This window comes from Ursus arctos, unplaced genomic scaffold (genome assembly GCF_023065955.2).
Source record: "Ursus arctos isolate Adak ecotype North America unplaced genomic scaffold, UrsArc2.0 scaffold_8, whole genome shotgun sequence".
Lineage (NCBI taxonomy): Eukaryota > Metazoa > Chordata > Mammalia > Carnivora > Ursidae > Ursus > Ursus arctos.
This window is the reverse complement of record NW_026623100.1, coordinates 37,241,729-37,267,036: the sequence shown is the minus strand read 5'-3', so window position 1 is coordinate 37,267,036 and position 25,308 is coordinate 37,241,729. Positions and strand designations below refer to the sequence as shown.

Here is a 25,308-nt window from a genome sequence, read left to right as displayed (position 1 = left end):
TAACTGCTGTGTAGAGGGTGCCTGCATGGGGGTAGGAGATAGGGAGATGGAAACTACTGGGAAGCTATTACCCTGTGCCAATGATTCAGATTTGGACTAGGGTTTTAGTGGAAATGGTGGGATGCCGTCCACTATTAAGATATGTTTTGGAGGTTGAGTTGTCAGGATTTATTAATCGATTGGATGGGGTGTGTGATGGAAAGAGGTGGATTAGGAGTAATTCCTGCATTTGGATTTTTGACTTGGGCAACTGGAGAGTGCCATTAGTTGTGATGAGGTGGGTGAGTGGTGGGGAGATTTGGGGAGGAACAGGTTTGGGAGCGGAGATAGTTTGGTTATAGATGATTTTTAAATTTGAGATGGCTTTTAAAAATCCAGTTGTAATTGTTAAATAGTAGCTGGGTATTTGAGTCTAGTGCTCAGTGAAGTGCTCTGAATTAAAGATAAAGAAGTCATTATTATGTACATGGTATTTTAAAGGCATGGTTAGATGACATTGCTTGGTAAGAGAGCATAGTTAGAAAAGATAAGTTGTTTAAGGAATATTTAGAAAGGGAATAGAGGAGGAGGAGCCCAGAAAGGAGATTGAGAAGGCTTGTCTGTGAAAGGATAAAAACCACACTCTTGTGGTATCACTGAATTCTAGAGAAAAGATTGTTTCAAGGAGGGTGTATCATATTACAGCAAATGCTGCTATTAGGTGGAGCAAGATGAATGCTAATGATTGGGAGGTGAGGAAGGGACAAAGAGGGGAGCAGAGAAATAAGATGGTTAGCTGGAGGGAAATGTGTAGATAAGGACAGTTTCTTAAAATCATGTTTATATGCCCATGAGAATGATTTAGCAGAGTGGGGAAATGTATGCTGTAGGGGATGGATAAAAGGGAATAATTGAAGGAGTAAAGTTGGTGAGACAACCAGAAGGATTGACAGATGAGAGCTTGAACGCTTTTTGCATTGTTACAGGAGGGTGGACAGAGTAGAAGTTATAGAGGTAAGAAGGTTGGTTGATTTTAGTGGGAGAAGAAATATTTCTTTGTTTTTCCTATGAAATGTGTAGTCGCATCAGCAGCTGAGAGCGAGGGGATGGACATTTGAGGAGAGGACACAGTAAGGTTCTCACTCATAGTTAATTGAGAATACAAAGTGATTTTGTGGTGGTGGTGGTAGGGGGGATAGTTTTAGTACTATTATCGAGTGCTATTTTTTGAATGCCCAATTTAGATTTATGGTTATATAGCTAAACTGAGTCAACCCAGCACAGCTGTGTTTTTCTCCAACAGCATCCGCTTCTTGGGTATAATTATGGAGTGATTGGATAGTTGGCTTTATCCAAAATTGACTTTTTCTGGATTAGTTTCAGAAAGAAAGTTGCAAAGGAGTTGTAATTCAGTCCTTTCATTTTATGACAATAATTCTGTGATGGATACTGTCAATATTTAAATTTTTTGAATAGGAAGCAAAATTTCTGTTTTCCTAAAAAAAAAAACTCGTCTAGAATTGGGACAATATTAATATAATTGGATTACTCTGTGGTTAATGTACCTTCAATATGAAATTTCCAAATAAATTCACTTCTGGGTTTGTAATTCTGTTTCTCTTTCTTAGAAGTATATCTGGTGCTATCTTCATGCTATTTTTTTTTTTTTTAAAGGTCTGTCTATGATGGTGAGGAACATGGACGATTCATGGAGAAACTTGAAACTCGCATCCGCAATCATGACCGGGAAATTGAGAAAATGTGCAACTTTCATTACCAGGGCTTTGTGGACTCTATAACTGAACTGCTGAAAGTGAGAGGGGAAGCTCAGAAACTCAAAGTAAGAAGGCTCTTAGAGGGACTTGTTTCTCTGTTCTGTGCTGGGGTTTTGATTAGCATTAAAGGAGTAGGGAATACATTGCAGGTTACACGTTTACAGTAAAGAAACTAAGGAAGGAATTTGCTCCCTTTACCCCACCCTCCGAAAGTAATGGCTCTTCTGATTTGTTGTTACTGTGCTTAAGGCTTAACTATTTTAGTTGAAATTAAGTTTGACCTGTTTTTCATTCAGTATATCAACATTAATCTCAGATGAAAGAAACAGTTAAGGGTAAAATACAAAACCATCAAGGAACTAGTAGAAAGTACAGGTGAATGTTTGTGTGATTTGGGAGTGAGGAATACATTTCTAAACAAAATTCCTAAAGCCAGAAAAATTTGATAGATATGACATTAAAATGAAAGAATCTTTTCTACATATAAGGTAAAAATTAAATATAAATAATAAATAAAAACTATTTAAAAATACATTTGCCAAGTGATTAATATCTGTAACATAGAAAAAATCTTTATAAATTAAAAGGAAAAATATGAACACTCTAATAAGAAACAAATATACATTAATATACAGAGTACATAAGAAGAAATACAAGGGAACTCTACAATTTAGAAAATTAAAGGAATGGAGACTTAATAAAATGCCACCTAATAAAATGACAGAGATGAGAAAAATGATATTTAACATGAGAGATAGGATACCAGTCAACCAGGGTATGCCTGGTTGGAGTGTAGATTGTTATAACCTTTGAGGAGAGCAATTTAATTTATGAATTCTTAAAATTCCACATTATTTTAAAGACTTATTATTAATTTTTTAAAGATTTTATTTATTTTGTTTTCTGCACACAAGGGTCAGGGAGGGGCAAACAGAGAATGAGAGAGAGAGTCTGAAGCAGACTTTGCACTGAGCACAGAACCCAGTGTGGGGCTTGATTTCACAACCCTGAGATCATGACCTAAGCCGAAACCAAGAGACACCTAACTGGCTAAGCCAGCCAGGGTACCCAAAGACTTACTCTGAGGCTATAGGTGCATGTATAAGGATGTTCATATGATTTTTTTTGAATGTAAAACTTTTATTTTATTTTATTCATTTTTCCCCTCCTTTCCTTCTAATGTGTAAAACTTTAAAATGTCCCTAAAGTCATTTAGTAGAAGATTAGTAAAATAAGTCATGACACATTCATTTAAAAGAATAATAAACTACAGTTTATTTTAGAAGGATATCTTACATGAGAAAGTATTGGAAATGTTTACTTTATGTATAAAGCTGTTAAAAAGTGTAACAGTGTGAATATATTTTAAATAAAAAGTTATGCTGAATTTTTGGGGGCTGAAATGGACAATTGAGGCTTCAAATGGACACAAGTATCTGAAATGTCTGGAAACAAAGATATGGGGCTCCTGCCAGGAGCCGTGTGTGCTGTTTGTCCTCACTCAGCCATCCCAGCCTTCTATTCTCACCTCAAGCTGTTCTTTTCTGTGTTATTTGGACGCGTGTATTCCAAACTTCTGCCTGTGCTCCCTGGGCCCCTTGTCTGTGATGGGCCGCACAAAGCTCTGTCTCCAGTTACTGAAGTAGTCATCTGATAGAGTATCTTCTTGGCAGGTAGCACTGAACATTGCCCGGAATGTTCACCAATTGCTGATGTCACTTGCTGTTTGGTCCTCCTCTTCCTTCCTCCAAATTGTCTCAGGTTGCAAATTCCTTCAAATCACTCAGGATGCGCCTGAGAGAAAGCATGACCGGGAGGCTACCAGTTCAGGGTGTTGGACTGCTTCAGGCTCCCATTCAGTGACTCTGAAACCTGAGGGTAGTAAAGTCTAGCAGCACACCCATTTTGTTTATAGCTGCTCCCCCTAGAGCAGGGGGAGCCATCCAACCTGGGTTAAGAAACCATGAAAATTAAGGATGTTTGAACTCTAGAAAAGAGTTTAGAAAATGCGAAAGGTTAAGTATTAACTACTGTCAGTATTATTTTAACATAGCAATGAAAAGAAACTACATTCTCTAGGAGCCCACTCTTTCTTTTGATTCATAGTGTATATATTATCTCTCTCCGTATTCATGCTTTCTGCATCAAGAGGAGTAGCACCCTAGATGGGCAATATACTTTCTTCTCATTTTTATGTTAAAATAGTAATGAAATGGTAATTATCTTTCTTATTAGAAGCATTGGTTAGGCTCCTACAGATGTGTTTTAAAACCGTCGTTTGCACGAGATCAATTTAGTGGGCCATAATCAGTATTTTAATAAAAATTGAAATGAGGTAGAACAGAACAGAATAGAAAGCAATAAACTGTGTTATATGTAGTGAGGGTAAACACTGTTTCTTGAGAATTTTGTTTCAGGTGTGTGTGTATGTGTGTGTGTGTGTGCGTGTGTGCGAACGCGCGTGCCCTATACTTGTGTACCGGTTGCAGTGTAAAATGTATTTCTCAAATGAGTTTGAGGTAAAAAATTTTTAGAAATTGTGTCTTTATAAGGTACATAAAGTAGAGAATGATTTTGAATTTAGTAGTGTTTATGGAAGGTTGAATGTTATGAGCTCTCTAGTTTAGTATTAAACAACTAATTATTCTTGAATAACTACTCTGAAGGGGGATAGCAGTACACAATTCAAGGCATCCTACCCCGTTTTTATTCACATTACTTGAAAGCTTTTTCTTCTATTAAGCTGATGTTTATCCTATGTTCTAGTAACATCCATTTATTTAAGTAATAAGCACTATTTTTAGGACAGCACCTTTCTTCTAATAGCTCTTCAGATATTTGGTGGACAGCTGTTCTTAGGTATGGTGTATAGTGTATAGTGTCCAGGTATAATGTATAGTATTTCCAAATGAATATTTCCCCCTTCTTTGGGCTAAGGAATCCTTTGGTTTTCATTTGTGTGGCTTTGGGTCCTTCTCCAAACATACTCCCATCTTTTTTTTTTTTTTTTTTTAAAGATTTTATTTATTTGACAGAGAGAGACAGCCAGTGAGAGAGGGAACACAAGCAGGGGGAGTGGGAGAGGAAGAAGCAGGCTCTTAGCGGAGGAGCCCGATGTGGGGCTCAATCCCAGAACACTGGGATCACGCCCTGAGCCGAAGGCAGACGCTTAACGACTACACCACCCAGGTGCCCCCAAACATACTCCCATCTCACTGTGTTTCAGTTTGTCAGTGGCCTTCCTAAAACATGGCATCTGAATGTAACTCTCATAATGTGGTCTAATAGCCTTACCATCTCACTTCCTGTAGACCAAGGATCAGCAAACTATATCTTGCAGGCCAAATTCAGCTTGTCTCCTATTTTTGTAAATAAAATTTTATTGGAATGCAGCAATGCCCATTTATCTGCATCTGTTTATAGCTGCATTTTTGCTACAGTGGCAGAGGGGAATGGTTAGAACAGAGATTATCTACTTAGCCCTTTGCAAAAAGTTTCCTGACCTCTGCTTTAGACAGTGCTTCTATTGATGTTGTCTTAGGTCAGCATTTGAGACAGCTACATCACACTCCTAATTTATATTGAGCTAGCAGTCTAGTCTAGTGTTTCACATGTGGTGCTATTAAATAAATAATGAAGAGGGAATTTGAGGGTTTCTTCTCTTTCTCTTACTTTATAAAGACTTTCTGGAGAAGATCGGGTTTTGTTTTGTCTGTGAAAGGAGGTGCGTGTGATAATCTGCTCTGAAAATGGTAGTCCAGGTGTAGTATATAGTTTAATGCAAAGTTTTCAAGAAGTGTGTTCCTGAAAAACTAGTTTCTTTAGATGATCCTTAATAAGAGGGTATTATGTTAAAAAAGTTTGGAAAACATTCTGTATGATAGGCCCTTATTGGGCATTCACGGAGCACTTAGAATATTAAAGGCTTCAAGAAGTCCCCTAAACTAGCCTGTTTAGTGAACTTTCCCTTTTTGGCGTGTGTGTGTGTGTGTGTGTGTGTGTGTGTGTATTTGTACAGGTGTGCATCTCTGTATGCATGTGCAGAGTACCTGTTAACTAACATTTCTTGGTGTTCTAAGGGACTTGATAGGAAACACTGGACTAAGGGAATGCCTTAAAAGTGCAAAGGGTGGCAGTTATTGGTGGAAGGGTAGAAAGCCTCTGTTAAAGTTAAGCTTTAGAAGTTAATATTGCTCATGTTTTGATAATATCTGAGGTATTGAGGAAATTACTCTTCTGTACTTAATTTTTTTTATATCAATCGAGTCTCCAAAAGTGGGTATCAAAAAACTTGGTGCCAATTCTTTTATATTACAAACTCTAGATAAATTTTAAGGCTTGATTACATAGTTTTGACTATCTGATGGAGAGATTGATTTAGAAAAATGGGAATGTGGAAATGTTAGGAACTATTAAGAATTAATGATCCAAAAAGAATTAAAAATTTTTGAAGATTTTATTATTTATTTGACACACAGAGAGAACAAGCAGTGGAGGCGGGAGAGGGAGAAGCAGGCTCCCTGCCCTGCTGAGCAGGGAGCCCGAGTTGGGGCTCGATCCCAGGACCTGTGATCATGACCTGAGCCAAAGGCAGATGCTTGACCGACTGGGCTACCCAGGTGCCCCAAGATAAAATATTTTCTAAAATTAGGGTAATAAGTAGGAAAGATTTGGCCTGAGTTAAAAAGTTCAGTTTATACCCAAGTTTTCCAGGAATTTATTGGCGAGTTGAGAAATATCTATGATAAAATTTGTTCTTTGTACACATAATCGGGATGGTAAGTTTCTTTGGGTTATTTTTTCTGTTTTTTCTCTTTTCTTTCCAGAATTAAAGTGTGATCTTTAGTTGTTGTTATATCTTAGTTTGGAATATTCTAAGCTAAACACATCATTCAGTAATTTTTTCTTTTCATTGTTCAAAAGATCATGTGGTAGAAAACATTAGTAGAAAAGTTGATATAATTTAGACCCAAGAGAATGCCATTAAAACAAAATGTGTTGGAATATTGAACTATCCAAGTAACTGAGTTTAGTCTTTTCATTTAAAATGTGATCTTACCCAACAGTTGTCTAAATATTGTTTTTTATGAGTTTAAATTGTCTTCTCTCCACAGAATCAAGTGACGGATACTAATAGAAAACTGCAGCATGAGGGGAAGGAAGTAAGGCCAGTTTACCTTTTGAAAAAATCTTCTCTGTTTCCTGTCATTCTCTTTTGATGACTGCATTCTTGATATAGTGGCTTATAAGACCATCAGGAGTGTGTTGGAGGAACTTGGACATTAGTTGTTGCTTCCCCTAATGTTTCTGTGAATTATGTGAATATAGCCATCAGAAAGCTTGGTGAGAGAGGCTGTGGCTTTTCTTCACTGTGTTTTTTAAATCACTTGAGTAGACATAATACAGCCAGTGCTCTTCTCTCTGTCTGGAATGCTCTTTCACCAATATTCTTCCAGTTCAGACTTCGCTCGATGTTCCCTCCTTAATGAGGCCTTTTATTTGAAATTGCAGACTTACTTTCACCCCTGTGTTCTTTTTACTTTTCTTGCTTTATTTTTCTCCATTGCACCTATCATGCTTTACTATTATATATTTTTAGTTGTATGTTTGTTTTTTTGTCTGTCTCTTTCCATTAGAAATTAAGCTCCATGAAGTCAGGAATTTTTGTTTTATTCATTGCCATATTCCCTCTACCTGCCTAAATGGTGACTGGCCCAAAGCGGGTGCTCCATCAATATTTGTTAAACAAGTGGATCAGTGATTCTGTTAATTGGTATAATCACCATTTACACCATCACAGTTTACAAGATTATTTTACATCCTTTTTCTCACTTGATCCTCATGACAGGCTATCACAAAGTCAGGACAGATATTATCACTATTTTATTGGTGAGGAAGCTAAAACAGATGATTTGCTAAAATTTACATAGTGATTGGCAAGTTTGGGACTAAAAATCAAGTTTTCTGACTTGCAGTCCATTACTGTTCTCTGTATCATGTACCTTTCTTACCGACTAGTAATTATTTAATGCTTTATTTTAATAGTTTTTAAGATTAGGTTTTGATTGTTTTTATCTAGGACTTAGGGCAGTTCTCTTTTGCTCTTTTTTCATGGTATCTAAGCAGATAATGTTTTTAGGTATAGATTTGGGGTGAATGCTACAAGAGGCTCTGCAGATTATTGCTTTTTGAAAGTTTGTCTCCCATATTTAAAATTATGCAGAGACTGCAGTTTCTTCTAGTTATATTGTCGTACGACTTCAGACAGAAGCCTTTAAAACAGCTAGGGGAAGGAAAATGAATTACTTTTCAGTAAACTGGAACTCTTGGAAAAGCCATAACTTCTAAGCGTGTGGTTTATTTGTTAAAATAGAGATTTAGTTGAAGATTAATTTTAAGACTCAACTGAAGCTATATAGGGAGGGTTGTTTCCCTCGAGTCTAGCATTGATGAAAGAAACATAGGATCTTCTCAGAAGATTTGATGAAACCATACATGATGAAGAGTCTGAGTAAAGTTTGGAGAAAATCTGTAAATTTTTCCTTTTCTTCTGGATAGCTCCTGGACTTGAGGATTTCATTTCAGCTAGCCTTTTCTAGTATAGTATGTATCTTGGGGAGAAAATGGGAAACCACGCAGGAATGTTTTACTAGTTGAGAAAGGCAGTTTCTTAGTTCACTTGGCAGGTCTTTCTATGAAACTGTCTGGGATTTTCTGATGAATTGAACACAGGGTGGAAAAATGTGACTGAAAGCTTTTTATTTACAGCTACTGGCATAATTCAGTTTTTTTTCCTCTTGCCAAGCTGGTAATAGCAATGGAAGAGCTGAAGCAGTGTCGACTACAACAGAGAAATATTTCAGCCACTGTTGATAAATTAATGCTGTGTCTTCCAGGTGAGGAACTGGAAATGGATTAGGATTCTTGATGCAATTCCTTTAGCTTTAATATGTTTCTCACTTTCTCTAAATAATGCTTGTGTGTTCTTCTTTCCCTTTTCTTTCAAGTCCTGGAGATGTATAGCAAACTGAGGGACCAGATGAAAACTAAAAGGTAAGGTTTTTTTATTGAACATTTTTTCTTATCTTAAATTTCTGTTAATTAGGGTAGTTTTAAGGCCCATATTTAGCATAATCTTTCAAGAAATAATTAAGTCCATATAACATCTTCTCTAGCCTTTTGTATATCTGTCGACTCATCCTGAGACTTATGTACGTGCTAGTGTGGCATGCTGATGAAGTTATCCTGTAATACGTTTAATTAAAAAAGCCACCACTCATAGTTTGGATTTTAAAAGACCCGGTCTTTCAGGGGTAAAACATAACTTTTAGCGATAGTTGATTTGAGGAACATGATTTGGTTTCGTGTTATAGTAGAAAAAATAGTTACTGGTTCTGGTGCAGGAATGAATTAGTCAGGGTTTCTTTGAAACAGAATCAGTAGAATGTGTGTGTTTATGTGTATGTGTATGTGTAGAGAGAGAGAGAGAGTGATTGATCTTAGGGAATTGGTTCACGTGATTACGGAGGCTGGCAAGTCGAAAATCTGCAGAGTAAGATGGTAAGCTAGGGTGTCAGGGAAGAGTAAATATTGTAACCTGAGTTCGAAGGTGGTCTCTTGGCAGAATTCCTTCTTCCTCGAGGAGTCAGTCTTTTTTCTGTTAAGGTCTTCAACTGACTAAATGAAGCCCACCTAAATTATGGAGAGTAACCTTTTTTACTCAGAGTCTACTGGTTTAAGTGTCAGTAATTTCATCTAAAAAAAAATACCTTCATAGAAATATCCAGAGTAGTATTTGACCAAATATTTGGGTACCATGACCTTGCTAAATTGACACATGAAGTTAATCATCACAGGGGGCAAAGTGAAGATTAAGTTGAGAGGATTACTCTTCTGTGTGTTGTTTTCCTCTGGTTTTATTCCAGACGTTTACATGAATGGTTCTCAGTCCTTGTTTTTTTGAGCTCATTCATTCAACGAAAATGAATGGAGTACTTACTATATGCTAGGCATTGTTCTTGGGGATACAGCTCTGAAGAGAACAGACAAAAAGATCTACTCTTATGGGGCTTACATACTAGTGGAGAGTTTATTTTCCTTATGCATGTAGATCTAGTTCACTCACCTTAATCCTTATAATAGTCCATTATATGATTAATTCACATTTCCCCTCTCATTTCCAGTGGTTGTTACGATTGCTGTTCACCAATATTTCTAGCTCAACCTTCTTTTGTCACACAGTAGGACTATATTTCCTAGGCTTCCTTGGGCTGTGTGACTGATAAGATGTGAGTTGATAAGATGGCTGATGAGATGTGAACAGAGGTGATGAATATTACTTTTGGGCTTAGCAGTTAATTTCTAGCTTGGTTTTCCCTTGGTTATGACAAATGGTAACTTTCAAGATGTTGGTTGAATCCCTGAGTAACTGTAATAATGAACAGAGTAACTTCCCTGCCAACCTGTTGTAGATGTATAATATGAGTAAGTTATAAATCTTTGTTTTAAGACATGGAGATTTTTGGGGTTGTTGTTACTATAGGATAACTGTCCTCACTGATACTGTGAAAGACAGTATCCAGTGTCTTTCGATTTCAGACAGTACTTGACATGTTTCCATTGTTTGCTGTGCAGACAGTGGTTCAATCAGTATTCTTGTTTGTGTCTCTGTTCACACATTCGAGGTTTCTTGAGAACAGTGCTCTTCAAATATTGCTCTATATACAAATCACATGGGGATTTGTTAAATGTAGATTCTGATTCAGGAGGTCTGGGCTCATTCCTGAGATTCTGCATTTCCTACCAAACTCCCAGGTAGTGCCAGTTCTGCGGGCCTAGGGTTTATGCCTAGAAGAGATCAGCTGTATGTTTATGTATTTGTTCTTACTGTGTATTATTCTCCAGAGTGAAGATTGTCAGTTTAGACTCCCACTGGCATTTTATGGGAGTCTGTTACTCCACCTCCAGGTAACATCTGTAATTGTGAGACTTTCTGGTTTTTGCCACTCTGACGGTTGTGAAATGATAGATAATTGTTCTGTGATTTCATTTCTTTGATTACTAGTGATACTGGGTTTTGGACATTTGGATTTTCTTTCATATATTTTGTCCATTTTTCTCTTAGGTTGTTTGTTGTTGTTGTTGTTCATTTATAAGAATTCATTAGATACTTTGTATACCTTTTCCTCTTATTAGGAATATCCTGCAAATATTTGCTTTCAACGCATGGCTTATCTATTAACTTTGTAAAGTTGGCACTTTTTGTTGTATAGTTGTAAATTTTGTCATTTATTTTGTGGTTTTTAAAAAAATTTATTTTTAAACATTCTCAGTACATGTAAATTAGCTATGTGTTTCCCTGAACCAGTAGAAAGTAAGCTGCTGATGTGATGCCCTGTCATCCCCAAATACTTTGGTGTAATTTCCTCACAAATAAAGACATTCTTCTGTGCAGCCACAATGCAATAAAGAATAAAAATGAACATTGATATATGAGTAGCCTCTAATCCTCACACCCAGTTCAGATTTTGCTAATTGTCTCAGTCATGTTCTTTATAGCAAAAGAATCAGTTTAAAGCATGTGCTGCATTTAGTGGTCATGTCTCTTTCTTCTTCAGCCTGGAGCTGTCCTCAGTCTTTCCTTGACTTTCATGACCTTGTCACTTTTGAAGATTACCGGCCATTTATTATGTAGAATGCCCTTCAATTTGGGTTTGTGTGATATTGCCTCATGATTACATTCACGTTATATATCTTTGGCTGGAATATCACAGAAGTGGTGCTGTGTTCTCATTGTATCTTAGCAGGTCGCACATAAATTTGATTTATCCTATCAGTGATGATGTTCACTCTGATTCTTTTCCATTGTGAAGTTGCTCTTTTTAAAATTTGTAATTAAAAATTTTGGGGGGAGGTATTTTATAGTTATGTAAATTAATCACTTTTCATCACATTTTCACTTCAGTTTTTTTATGTCAGTGTGGATTCATGGTTTCTTATTTTATTTGATGAGTCATAATTTGTTAATATTATTTATTTTGTTGTTCAGGTTATTCTGAATGACACCAGAGTAGCCCCTTCAATCTGGCTTCTGTGTTTTAATATGTCCTCATAATTTTTTGAGTACTTTGTTACTAACAAAAGGAGAGGCTTTTCAGGTTTATCTTGTACTTTGCCTGCTGTAGCCCTGGAATCAGTCATTTCTCTAAGTAGAGATGTTACTTAGAAGCCACGATCTAAGCGCTCAGTGTACTCGTTATGACTGACTACACGGGCTTTCATTACTCTTTTTTTTTTTTTTAATTTTATTTATTTATTTGAGAGAGAAAGAGAGGATGAGTGGTGGGAGAGGCAGAGGAAGAGGGAGAAACAGGCTCCCTGTTGAGCAGGGAGCCACACGTGGGGCTCGATCCCAGGACTCTGGGATCATGACCTGAGCTGAAAGCAGACGCTTAACAACTGAGCCCCCCAGGCGTCCCTCATTACTCTTAATATATTTACTTATTTGGTCAGTTCCTTTTATGAAACAAATTACCTATTATTGCTGTCATTGCAACTCTTTATCTTGCTAACACCACACGCTGAGTTACAGCATACTCTGTATGCTATCCTCCTTATTCCACTTGGGCTGTAATACTCTGTAGCATGCTTCTGTCCTGCCTGAATGCCCTCCTCATCCCGGTTTGGCTCTGACATTCCATACTGGGTTACCTTTCAATATGGACATTCTCCTTACTTCACTAGGTCCCTTGCATACCATGCTGGTCTATCTCCTCCCTCCGACCCAACTGATACGGATGTTGTCATTTATTTAGGTCTTCTTTAATTTTTTTCAGCAATGTTTGTAATTTTCAGTGAATAAGTCTTACATATCTTTTGTCATATTTATCTCTAAATATTTAATGTTTTTTGATACTTCTTTTAAATGGTATTGATTTTTAAGTTTCACTTTCCAGTCATTTATTACTAATATACTATTTTATTTTTTGGATGTTTATCTTGTCTTCTGCAGCCTTCTAAGTGATGAATTACAGCAGGTTTTTGGTTTAATTCATTGAATTTTCTGTGTAGATGATCATCTTGTCTGCAAATAGGAAGTTATATTTCTTTCTTCACAATTGGGAAGCTTTCTTTTTGGTTTGTTTTTCTTGTCTTACTGAACTGGCTAGAACCTCCTATACAGTGTTGAATAGAAGTAGTGAGAACCGATATCCTTGCCCTGTTCCTGGTCTTAGGGGGAAAGTATTTCACCATTAAAGACGATGTTAGGTGTAGTTTTTTTGTATATGCCATTTATAAGGTTCAGGAAATTTCCTTCTATTTCTGGTTGTTGAAAATTTGTACCAGGAATTAATATTGTATTTGTCAAATGCTTTTTCTGTGTCAGTCGAGGTGATCATGTGTTGAAAAATTTTTTTTGCTTATTAATGTGAATTATATGACTAATTTAGTGAATGTTAAACTGAACTTGGGTTTGTGGAATAAATCCTACTTGGTCATGGTATATTATCCTTTTTATATGATGCGGTATTTGATTTGTTAAAATTTTGTTGAGGATTTTTGTATCTACGTTTATGAGGAGTATTTATCGTGGTGTTATTTTTATTTGTTTTGGTAATGTCACTGACTTCAGATTAATGCTGACCTCATAGAATACATTGGAAAGTATTCCCTCTTTGATTTTTCTGGAAGTGTTTGTATAGTGTTGGCATTATCCTCCTTAAATATTTGGTTGAATCCATCAGTGAAGCCACTTGGACCAGGAGATTTGTTTGTTTGGTTTTGGTGAGAAGGTTTTTAACTACAAATTTAATTTAAAAAATAAATACAGGGCTGTTTGCATTTTGTGTTTCTTGAGTAAATTTTGCTTATTTGTGTTTTTCAAGTAATTTGTCATGTCATCCAAGTTGTTGAATTTATTAGCAAAAATTGTACGATATTTCCTTATTATTTTAACATGTGCAGGATATATAGTAATGCTTTCTTTTTCATTACTTATGTTGATAAGTCTTTTCTCTCTCCGTCTCTCTGGTTATTCTAGCTAGAGGTTTATCAGTTTTATTAATTTTTTTCCAAAAAAGCACCTTTAGGTTTTATTGAGTTTTTCCTAATATTTTTTGTTGTCTATTTTACTGATTTCTGCTATTATCTTTAGTATTTTCTTTCTCTTACTTTACTTGGGGCTTAATTTCTTCTTTTTTAGCTTTATAAGGTGGATTTTGGTTATTTTCTAATGTAGCTATTTAAAGCTCTGCATTTTTCTCTTAGTGCACTAACTGCATCTTATATGTTTTATGATTATGTGTTTTTTCCATTTATCTCAAATATTTTCTAATTTCCTTTGTGATTTTAGAAATTTAATCTGCTCATTATTTAGAAATGAATTGGATAATTTTCAAATATTAGAGGATTTTCTAGATTTAAAAAAAATTGATTTGTAATTATAGTTCATTCATTGTGTTAATAAATATAAGCGTAATTTTTTACAGTTGTTGAGACTTATTTTACTATTATTTTTTTTTACAGTATGACATGAAATTCCTGTTTTTAATAGTATTGTCATAAAGTTGCATCACAAGTACATGGTTCAGATCTGTTGAGACTTGTTGTAATGACCCAGCATATGGTCCCTTTTGGTGAAAATTTCATGTACACTTCAAAATTATGTATATTCTGTTTGAGTAGGACATTGTTCAACTGTCATTTAGATACACTTGATTGATAGTGTTGTTCAGGTTTTCCACATCCTAATGATTTTGTATTTGTCAGTTGCTGACAGGAGTGATGAGATTGTCTGTTGTGATTGTGGATTTGTAGATGTCTTTTTTCTGTTCTTTCAGTCCTTGCTGTTGTATTTTGAAGCTTTCTTATTGGGTGCGTACATATTTAGCATTGTTGTATCTTTTTGATGAGGTGTCCTATTTATTAAGGAAGGTTCCTCTTTATCTCTGGTAATATTCTTTTTAAAAAAGATATATGTTGTTGGGTATTAACGTACCCACTGCTGCTTTCTTTTTGTTTAGTTTTTACATTGTCTATTTTTTAATATCCTTTTTTGTTTAAAATATTTTTAACAGCTTTTTTGAGATATACTTTATATACTATTCAGTTCATCCATTAAAATGTGTAATTCAGTGGCTCTTAGTGTGTTCACAGAGTTGTGCAACCATTACTACAATTGATTTTAGAATGCTTTTGTTCTTTTCAAAAGAAACTCTCAGCCCCTTAGCTGTCACTGCCCAATCCTCTCCTGTGTGTCCCCTGCTCCCTACATCTTGCCAGCTACTGGGAACTACTAATTTACTTTCTGTCTCTATAGATTTGCCTATTCTGGACATTTCATATAAATGGAATCCTACAACGTGTGGTTCTTTGTGACTGGCTTCTTTCATTTAACGTAACATTGTCATGATTCATCCATGTTGTACCGTATTTCCGTACTTCATTTCTTTTTATTGCTGAATAATATTCCATCATGTGGATATACCACCTTTTATTTATCCATTCATCAGTTGATGAACATTTGAGTTGTTTCTACTTTTTGGCTTTTATGAATAGTGCTGCTATGAATTTTTGTTTTTAAGTTTTTTGTGTGGACATATGTTTTCAGTTCTCTTGGCTGTATACCTAGGAATGGAATTGCTGGATCATATGGTAATTCTGTGTTTAATCATTTGAGGAACTGTCAGACTGTTTTCCAAAGCAGCTATGCCATTTTACCTTCTACCATCAGCATATAAAGATTCCAAGTTTTGCAAATTCTAGTCAATACTTATTATTGTCTGTTATTTTGATTATGACCATCTTGGTGAGCGTGATATAATATCTTATTGCTCACCTTTGTTTTTGAAAAATATTTTTGAAGGATATAGAATTCTAGGTTTATAGCTTTATTAGTTACGATGTCATTTCTTTGTCTTCTCATTTATGTAGTTTCTGCTGGAGAGGTATGTGAACAGTCTTATCTTTGTCACTCTGTACTTAATGTGTTTTCTTCAGCTGTCTTAAAACTTTTGTCTGTATCATTTGTTCTTAGCAATTTGATTTTGATGCACGTTGCTGTAGGTATGTGTGTTTGCATGTGTGTATGTGTGAATTTATTCGCTTGTGGTTTGTTTAGCTGCTTGGATTTATAGCTTTATAATTTTAGTAAAATCTGGAAAATGTTCAGATACTGGTTTTCCAAACATTTTTTTCTGTCCTTTTCCCACCCTCATTCTAGGACTTCAGTTACATGTTATATTGGACAACTTCATTTAATCCCACAGGTGACTTGAGGATCTGTTCTTTTTTTTCTTCCCAGTCTTTTTTTCTCTCTGTCCTTTATATTTGATAGATTTTATTCCTGTGTTCAAGTGCACTGATCTCTCTCTTTTGCGTTGGCTAATCTTCTTTTAATCCTATCCAGTGAAATTTTCATTTCAGATAATATATTTTTAATCTTTTAGAGTTCCATTGGGTTTTTTTAAATGTTTAATTTCTTATTATTTTTGTGTCTTTTTAAAAATACCTGTATATGGCTCTGATATTTCTTTTCATGTACGTCTTTGCTAGTTCTGTCCCTTCTGGCATTTTAGATTTCTGTTTGCAAACTGATTTTGTTTTTCCTAGTTATAGGTCAGTTTTTTGGTTCTTATCATGTCTATTAATTTTGATTGGATAATGAACATTATCTTATGTTGCTGAGTGTGGATTTTGGGGAGCTGTTTTTTTCTTAAAGAGTATTGCTCTTTGGGGCGCCTGGGTGGCTCAGTCTGTTAAGCGGCTGCCTTCGGCTCAGGTCATGATCCTGGGGTCCTGGGATTGGGCCCTATATCAGGCTTCCTGCTCGGTGGAGAGCCTACTTATCCCTCTCCCTCTGCTGCTCCCCCTTCTTGTACTCTCTCTCTCTGTCAAATAAATAAAATCTTTAGAAAAAAAAAAGAGCATCGCTCTTTGGTTTGGCAAATAGTTGTTTACAGATCTGTTTGATCTTATCACACCATTATTTATTTATTTATTTATTTATTTATTTATTTATAGAGGGAGAGGGCAGAGGGAGAAGGAGAGAGAGAATCTTTTTTTTTTTTTTTTTTTTAGATTTTATTTATTTATTTGACAGAGATAGAGACAGCCAGCAAGAGAGGGAACACAAGCAGGGGGAGTGGGAGAGGAAGAAGCAGGCTCATAGCGGAGGAGCCTGATGTGGGGCTTGATCCCATAACACCGGGATCACTCCCTGAGCCGAAGGCAGACGCTTAACTGCTGTGCCACCCAGGCGCCCCGAGAGAGAGAATCTTAAGCAGGCTCCATTCCGGGTGTGGAGCCTGACACAGGGCTCAATCTTACAACCCTGAGATCATGACCTGAGCTGAAATCAAGAGTCGGATGCTTAACCGGCTGAGCCACCCAGGCACCTCAAGCCCCATTTTTAATCTTTGCTAGCTGCACCTTCATTCCAGGGGTAGTTCAGAGTAGTATTCATCTACTCTGAATAATTCAGGAATCCCCAGGGACTTTTCACCAAGGTTTTTCTGCATTGTCTGAGCTCCTTGAAGTGTTTATCATATATCTTCCTGTGTCTGTCTGTCTGTCTCTCCCTCCTCTCTTTCCCTTCCCACCCTCATTCCCTCCCTTCTTTTTGCCTGTCCTTGTAGAATTTCACTTTTTCTATGCCTGGCCTAGTACTCAGCAAAGACTTAAGTAGATTCTGTGTAGGTTCTGCAGTTCTTTTTTCTGCATTGCTCCTTTCCCCCTCTTTTTGTTTGGAATTCTGCTGTACAGCCTCAAGTTGTGTCAGTTTCCCTGAGCTTCGGTCTCTGACTCTAGCTCCACTAAGCTGCTGGGCTATGTTTGGGTTTTCTCTGATGATGCCCATGATCTAGAAATCACATTCAGGTAGATAATCTGGATAATTATTAAACTTAAACTCATCTTTTTTGTTTCCCTTTTTTCAGAGACCACTGAATGTCCACTATCCAAATCAGTTTTTTTTTTTTTTAAAGATTTTATTTATTTATTTGACAGACAGCTAGCGAGAGAGGGAACACAAGCAGGGGGAGTGGGAGAGGAAGAAGCAGGCTCCCAGCGGAAGAGCCTGATGTGGGGCTCGATCCCATAACGCTGGGATCACGCCCTGAGCCCAAGGCAGACGCTTAACGACTGCGCCACCCAGGCACCCCTCCAAATCAGTTTTTATATATTTTAGCCAATATTCTGCTTTTTAAGATTGGGAGTTCATGTCTGTTTCTTGTTACTCCTTCATGGCTGGAAGCTTAGTTGTTTTTTTTTTTTTAAGCTATAAATACTGATACTATTACTAGGTTCTGTGCTCCTTAAGGAAAGATATCTGACCATCTTTCTACCTGTAGCACATAGAAAGGATTAAATATTTGTTAGTGGTGCTCTTTGATTAGGAAAGGCACTAATATTTCCTGTGATGAAAGCTTTAATTTCATATTCTTATCGTACTTTGAATTAATAAACATTTCTCATGGGTAGTTGTGATCTGCTTTAAAAGATCACTTACTAGAATTTTAAAAATCATTATTGTGAGAGAGTTCTATACCATGGCAAGAAAGGGCCACAGTTTAATTTGACTAGAATTAACATTCCCTTCTCACAACAGCATTCAACTATGTCTAAGTTATTCTGACCTTAGTTACCCAATTTATGGGATTACTTACATGTCTCTTCCTTCCTTCTTCTTTATAGTCCCTGCTTTTGTCTCATTGACTTTATTCTGTTCACGTTTCTGTTAGGGAGTGTAATGATGGGGAGACCGGAGAGCTAGCACACATGCAAATGAAACTTAAGAATTTGGCTTTTGATTCAGTTTTAATAATGTTTAGAGTCTGTCAAAAATAATGTCAAAATCTGGTTTTAGATTCCCTGGCTGCTGGAAATAGAAATTTTTCTTTTCATGTCTGCTATACAGGTGTCTAGCTGGCTATCATTCTTTAACCTGTCACTGATATTAAAATACACTAGAAATTTGAATAATCTTACTGGTCTGTCAGAACATGAATATGCTGGGGAAAGGACAATGGGGAAATAAGGTGACATTCTTTGTTGCCAGGAATCACTGGGTTTTGTACTAATTAGCCTTGAAAAATGTGGAGTTATTTGACAGACCAGATGTTTTCAGCATGCAGCCATGTGTCTCGTCAGTGCATGTGCCTTGTGTCCGCAGGCAACATTGTTCGATTTTTCTCATTCTATAAACAATGTTCCAAAATATAACAAAACCCCAAAGTGTGTTTATCTTTTTGGCTTAATTTCTGGCTTTCTGTCCATTCTAAGGTTTCTCTCTAGAGGAATTACATTTTATTGCACATAGATCTTCATACCTAATTGTAGTATAAACACCATTCTGTTTACACTAAACCATGTGAATTGTACTGTTTTTGAGTCTGTAAAATTGTAATAAAAGCAACCAATTCACATTAACTATATTTGTACTTTTATTTCTAAATGTAGGGGAAATAAATCTTTCTCCCTTCCATTTATTTGGACTAAGATTTTGATTTTTGAAACATATGAGGTAAAGACATTAAAAAAAATAAGTAAAACCAATCTCTAGTCTTTCATGTTTGTGGTACTAAGTACATTGGAGCGAGAAGAGCTTAAGTGTCTACTGTGAAATTCATTCTTAAAATCAGAATAGAGCTATCAGTTTTTTATTTATAAGATTGGAACTGAGTTTTTCCGGTACTAAATATATCATGGGAAGTATGGAAATTAGGAAACTAAAAGCTAAAAACATAAGGAAAATTATCACCCATAATGTTAATATCCAAAGGAAAAAAAATCGTGGTTAACATTTTTGTATATATTTTTCTAGTCATTTTCTGTGTACTTATGTTTGTGTGTATGCATGTATTTAGTGATATATAGCTCATACATGCACCTATAATCATTATTTATACATGTATGCATATTTATAGTTTTAAAAAATGTTATGATTATACTTGTAAGTTTTATCTTTTTCAATAGCTTTTACTCAACAATATTGTAAACATTTTGCTGTCTTTTACTACATGGATGTATCATGATGTATTTAGCCAATTCTTTGTTATCAGACACCTAAGTTAGTTTTTTATTGACTAATATAAATACCTACAATTCAAGAGGCTTATATACTTTTGTAAATCTAATATTTCTTTTTGGAAATGCAGATGGTTAGAATGCTTGTTTTGGTAAAATTCTTGAGTGAAAACTTGTATCATTAATACAAATTTGTTTACCAGCAGGCAGTGAATTCTTATTTCTTGAAACCCATGATAATATTACCCATTATCTTTTAAGAAATCTTTGGGAGTTTGAGTGACAAAATCATGTTTTTGATTTGCATTTTTTCACATATCTGTTCAACTCTTCCTCCCCATATATTGGCCTTTTTTATGTTCTTTTGTGACTTTTCTTTGTTCATTGTTTTTTTAAAAAAAAACATAAGTTTATATGTTGTAAATAATCTTTACCAAGTTTTTGTTTCTTCTTTATTCTTATTATATTTTTTAATGTATAACTTATTTTGTTTTTACTTTGTCAACCTTATCAATTTTAGTTTTATGCATTCTCTTATGCTTACGGAAGCTTTCCCTATCAAATAAATATTGTCCCCTTTACTATTGCATTACCAGCAATATTTACTTTCGCATAACCAGCAATATTTCTTTTCTTAAAATCTATTATATCTGATATTAATGTAGCCACTCCAACATTTTTATGGTTACTTTTTGCATGGTATATCTTAATCCATCTTTTACTTTTACCTATTTGTATCTTTGAATCTAAAGTGTGTTTCTTGTCGAAGACATGTAATTGGATCATGCTTTTTAAATCCTGTCTGACATTGTACCTTTTGATTGGAGTGTTTATTAGTCCACTTACATTTAATGTAATAATTAATATGGTTGGATTTTACTCTTTTTTTCTGTTTTTCATGTCTTTTTTTTATCCTTTACTCTCTTTTTTGTATTAAATATATTGTAGTGTACTGTTTTAATTCCTTGGTTGATTTTTTTAAAGACATATTTTGAGTTATTCTCTTAGAGGCTGCTCTATGGATTATAATCTGTATCTTAATGTATCAGTCTGCTTTAGGTCAATGCTGATGTAGTTTTGGTAGAATATATAGTAGTGGTTTTGCTTCAACTTAGCTCCATTTCTTTCTTCCTTTTTTGTGCAATTTTGTCATATATCTATATATTTTATAAACCCAGCAATACAGTATTATAATCATTTCTTTTTTTTTTTTTTTTTAAGATTTTATTTATTTATTTGACAGAGACAGCCAGTGAGAGAGGGAACACAAGCAGGGGGAGTGGGAGAGGAAGAAGCAGGCTCCCAGGGAAGCAGGGAGCCTGATGTGGGGCTCGATCCCAGGACCCTGGGATCACGCCCTGGGCTGAAGGCAGATGCTTAACGACTGAGCCACCCAGGCGCCCCTATAATCATTTCTATTGAAGTGTTTCTTTTAGTGAAATTAAAAGAAGAGAAAGAAATATTTAGTCTTTTATATTTCACATATATTTACTATTTCTTATGCTCTTTATTTCTTTCTGTGGATTCAACTTAGTTTCTGTTGTCATTTCCTTTCTGGCTTCCTTTAGGATTTTTGTTTAAGGCAGATCGGGTAGCAAGGAATTCTCGGTCCTTGTTTATCAGGAAATGTATTTATTTCATTTTCATTTTTAAAGGATAGTCATCAGCTAAAGATTGGTCCAAGGTTTGTGCTCAATCAAACTTGAGCTAGAAGGGTTTCCACCCTTTGTCAGTGAATTTGTGTGTGAGCTATGGAACACATTAAAAATTCAGGCAGTTTTCAAAACAGCCTAAGCTTTTAACTCTTTGCCAGGGCGTCTACTATGTGTGTGCCTGCTGCCTCCTAGTCAGCCAGGGATGTGTGGAGTGCTTAGGCCTTCACGGGTGTCTTACTGCACGCGTACACAGACTCAGTCAGCTAGGGATGTGCAAAGAGCTATTGGGCCCTTCTGTGGGTCTCTTATTTCCATACTTCCCTGTTAAATTTCTGGTTAGTCTTCTAATTTACCCTTTGACCCAACCCTGACTAACTTCAGGCCAGGAGAGCTGGAGTATTTCCCTGTTTATTTGTTTGCCCTCCCTCCCTCCCTCCCTCCCTCCCTCCCTCCCTCCCTCCTTTCCTTCCTCCCTTCCTTCCTTCCTTCCTTCCTTCCTTCCTTCCTTCCTTCCTTCTTTCATCTGGAGTTTTCTATTTTTCCTAAATAACGCCAGTCACATTGGCTTCTAATGGCGGGGAGGCTGCTGGTTTTCATGACAAGCCAATGTAACCAGTGGGAGGGAGCAGGAACGGAGGGTGGGTGGAGTTGGAGGGTCGATGGAGGTAGCCCCAGGCAAGAACACCACAGAGTTCCATTGTTCAGCAGTTTTCATGAATAAACACTTTTCAGTTTGTTCTCCTTTGGTCTATTTCCAGAGCCCTGAAATGGTTGTTTAGTTTATATTTGTTTTTTGGGTAGAAGATTTGCTAAGCTCTTCCCTGTGCCATACTTGGAAGTTTAGACTTAGGTATTTTATTTTATAGGCTGATTGTTTTGGCATTGATATGATCATTCTGTATTTTCTTTTATTTTTTTGTATAATGAATAAAATTGCAGGATTTTAAAAGTTTTCTCTATTCTTGGAATAAAATCTTTTTCAGTTGTAATTTATTAAGCCTTTTAATGCATATATTAATTTTGAATTTGACATTTTTTCATTGATGTTTTTATTGAAACTTAATACTGGATTTGGCTTAATGTGCGATGAAAACTAATTCGGCTAGAAATTTTACCTGAGGAATACATCTGTGTCCCTAAAGAAGACTGAGTTGAACTAAAGGTGATACAATTCCTTTTACAGGCATTATCCTGCACTGAAAACTCTGGAACATCTAGAGCATACCTATCTGCCTCAAGTAAGCCACTATCGATTCTGCAAGGTGATGGTGGACAACATCCCCAAGCTTCGAGAAGAGATTAAGGATGTTTCTATGTCTGATCTCAAAGACTTTCTGGAGAGTATCCGCAAACATTCAGACAAAATTGGAGAGACTGCCATGAAGCAAGTAGGTCTTGGGTTTATGATAGGCTGGCCAATGACTTCGCTAGTGTTCTGTTAAACATGGGTTTCTCTCTGCTAAGTGTCTTAATTGTTTCATGTCATCTTAGGGAAGTCCTTCCTCTTCATGGGAACACATGATTAAAAGATGTGTTTTATTTTTTTAACAGAGCAATGAATTATTTACTAGTATATTGCCTTGCTCTGTGGATGTTCAGTAAATATGGATCGCTTGTGATGGTTATATAGGGACTTTAAAGAGGGTTTTCTGTTTTTTGAATATTTTCCTTGACTTTGGATATGATTTGAAGCCCAAGATTTTAAAAGGTCTCTTTCTAGGTAATGAGCTAACTTGTGCTGTAGGTGCCTTTGGTTGACTACTTATTATGTAAGCAAGCTATCATGTTATTTATAAATATTTCTGTAATTGTTATTTCTGGTATCATTGGGTATCAATGAAGAAAGGCCTTTTGGGAAATAATGTGAATTATGATCACAGAAAGGGATTTATTTACAGTTTATAAGTTAACAAATGTGTTAGAAATTTTTAGGTTTTTTTTTTTCTTTTAATATATTCATCTCTAAGTAAATGAAAGCCACCAAGGAATGTCTCGATTTCTTTCTCGTCATTTTGAATAAAAGAGCACTAATGATTTGCAGTGCTGCTTGCTCTTGAAATTTAAATCACATTGATTTTATTAAAATATCTCAGGATATCTTATGATGTAACCTACAACAACAAATAGAAGACTTGGTTGTTTATGGAAAGTGTTGTTTGGTTCTACAAACAACTATGTTCTTGAAGAAGTCATTTGTAGTTCTTATCATTCTGGGAAGAAGGAGGGAACACATCATATTTTTGGTCTCAGCAAGTCTTGGTAATTTTTCAAATGTCTGATTCTGCAAAAGAAATTTGCCTGTTGGAAATTCCTTTCCTAAAGCAATGCAGATATTCTTTTCTCCTCTCTTTTAAATTTTGTCAGCGTTTATGATGGAGAACGTTTAAAACTAGTTGATGATAAACCTGATGGAAATAATCCTATCAGGTCATTTTTTAGTGGTAAAGAAACAAAATTAATCAGTGAAAATGTATGTTTGTATTACTGGGTATATATTTTGAGTACAGGAGTGAAGGTATTCTGCAAGACAAGTATCTATTGTGTTTGACAAGTTTTTTCTAAACTTTCAAAAATAGGAGAGTATAGTACAGAGTCTCTGTGGAAGCATTCTTTTTTAAAGTTGCCTTTTTTTTTAGGCCTCTGCTTGAGAAATTAACTTCAGTTCCTTTTTGGTGAAAAAGAGGATTCCATGGAAATACTGTTATTTCACTTAATGTGGATTATCTGATTTTACCTCTTAATTGTCTAAAGAAATTCAGGCCCAGGGCCGGGAAGTGACTCGCTCAAGTTCAGACAGCTTGTAAAGGTCAGATCCTGTAGTAGAATTCAGGTTAGATTAAGGTGAATTTGCCTACTGTGGCACTCAGTCTGTGGAAACTACTAGCTATCTGGTATATATGTGTCATAAAAGAACTGAAGAAAACCGTTGTGGATTCAGGCCTTTTAATTAACTGATAACCCTTCCTTCCTCCTATAAAATTTCATAGCAAGTATAGCTCATATTGCATGTATTGTTATCCTGTGCTGTGTTAGTTGAGATCTTTGAATAAAAATATCTTAACGCATTTTAAGATCTGTAGTACCTAAAAAGTCAAGAAAATGGGAGGGAGAGAAATTACCATATACTTTGTACATTGTAGTTCTTCAATAAGTATCTGTTTGAATTCATGGTTGTTGGAAAAGAGGGAAAGGATATGATTTATTTTTCGCTTATGTCAAGCCCCAAATGGTGTTTCTGATTTGTGATGGTTTTCTTCGCATTGGTCATTTAGGGAAGCTTTCCATTGTGTGGCTCTGCCATTTTCATGTGGTTTTGAAGGATGCTGCAGGAGGAGAAAGGTCAGGGAGTAGTGCATGTGGGAGAGCCTTTAAGGACTAGTCATGAATGCAACATATTATCACTTCTACTCACACTTCATTGGCCAGAACCTAATTAGTTGGCTCTACTGACCTGCAAGGGAGGCCGAGAAAATAAAATGTCACTCTGTCATTAAGAGGAGAAGGACTCAGGTTTGGTGAATAGTAGCTAGTCTCTGGCACAGTCTACCCTTTGGCCATCAAATATCTCTTCACTTTTCCTCTTGTCCCTAGAACACACTTGCTCCTTCCCAAGGAAGGTAACCCAATATCCCATCTAGTTACTACATCCATTTCAAAGTCTGGTATCTTCCAGGGATGCTTAAAACTCTCCATCAGATCCAGAGGAGCCTCCAGATCCAGATGGGCTGCTGACCAGGAAAGAAGATAAGTTATCTACACCTGTGTTCCCTCCCACCTCCAATGAAGAAGCTAGAATAAAATAACTGTAACAAAAACTTGCATTTAGAAAAGGGAATAGTGGGAGACGCACAGTACTTCCTGCTTCATAAACAAAT

The 25,308-nt window shown here is 35.9% G+C and overlaps 1 protein-coding gene across 6 annotated transcripts in view; it reads left to right on the top strand.

Moving 5' to 3' along the window:
- Nucleotides 1-25,308, top strand: part of EXOC6B (exocyst complex component 6B) — a 600,511-nt gene that overhangs the window by 107,754 nt on the left and 467,449 nt on the right. For all 6 annotated transcript variants that reach the window (XM_044392293.3, XM_057309029.1, XM_044392302.3 and 3 more), the window contains 5 exons: nt 1,654-1,819; nt 6,869-6,916; nt 8,560-8,650; nt 8,762-8,807; nt 22,617-22,821. In XM_044392293.3, the coding sequence (XP_044248228.1) occupies nt 1,654-1,819; nt 6,869-6,916; nt 8,560-8,650; nt 8,762-8,807; nt 22,617-22,821 (556 nt within the window). The remainder of the gene's footprint in view (nt 1-1,653; nt 1,820-6,868; nt 6,917-8,559; nt 8,651-8,761; nt 8,808-22,616; nt 22,822-25,308) is intronic.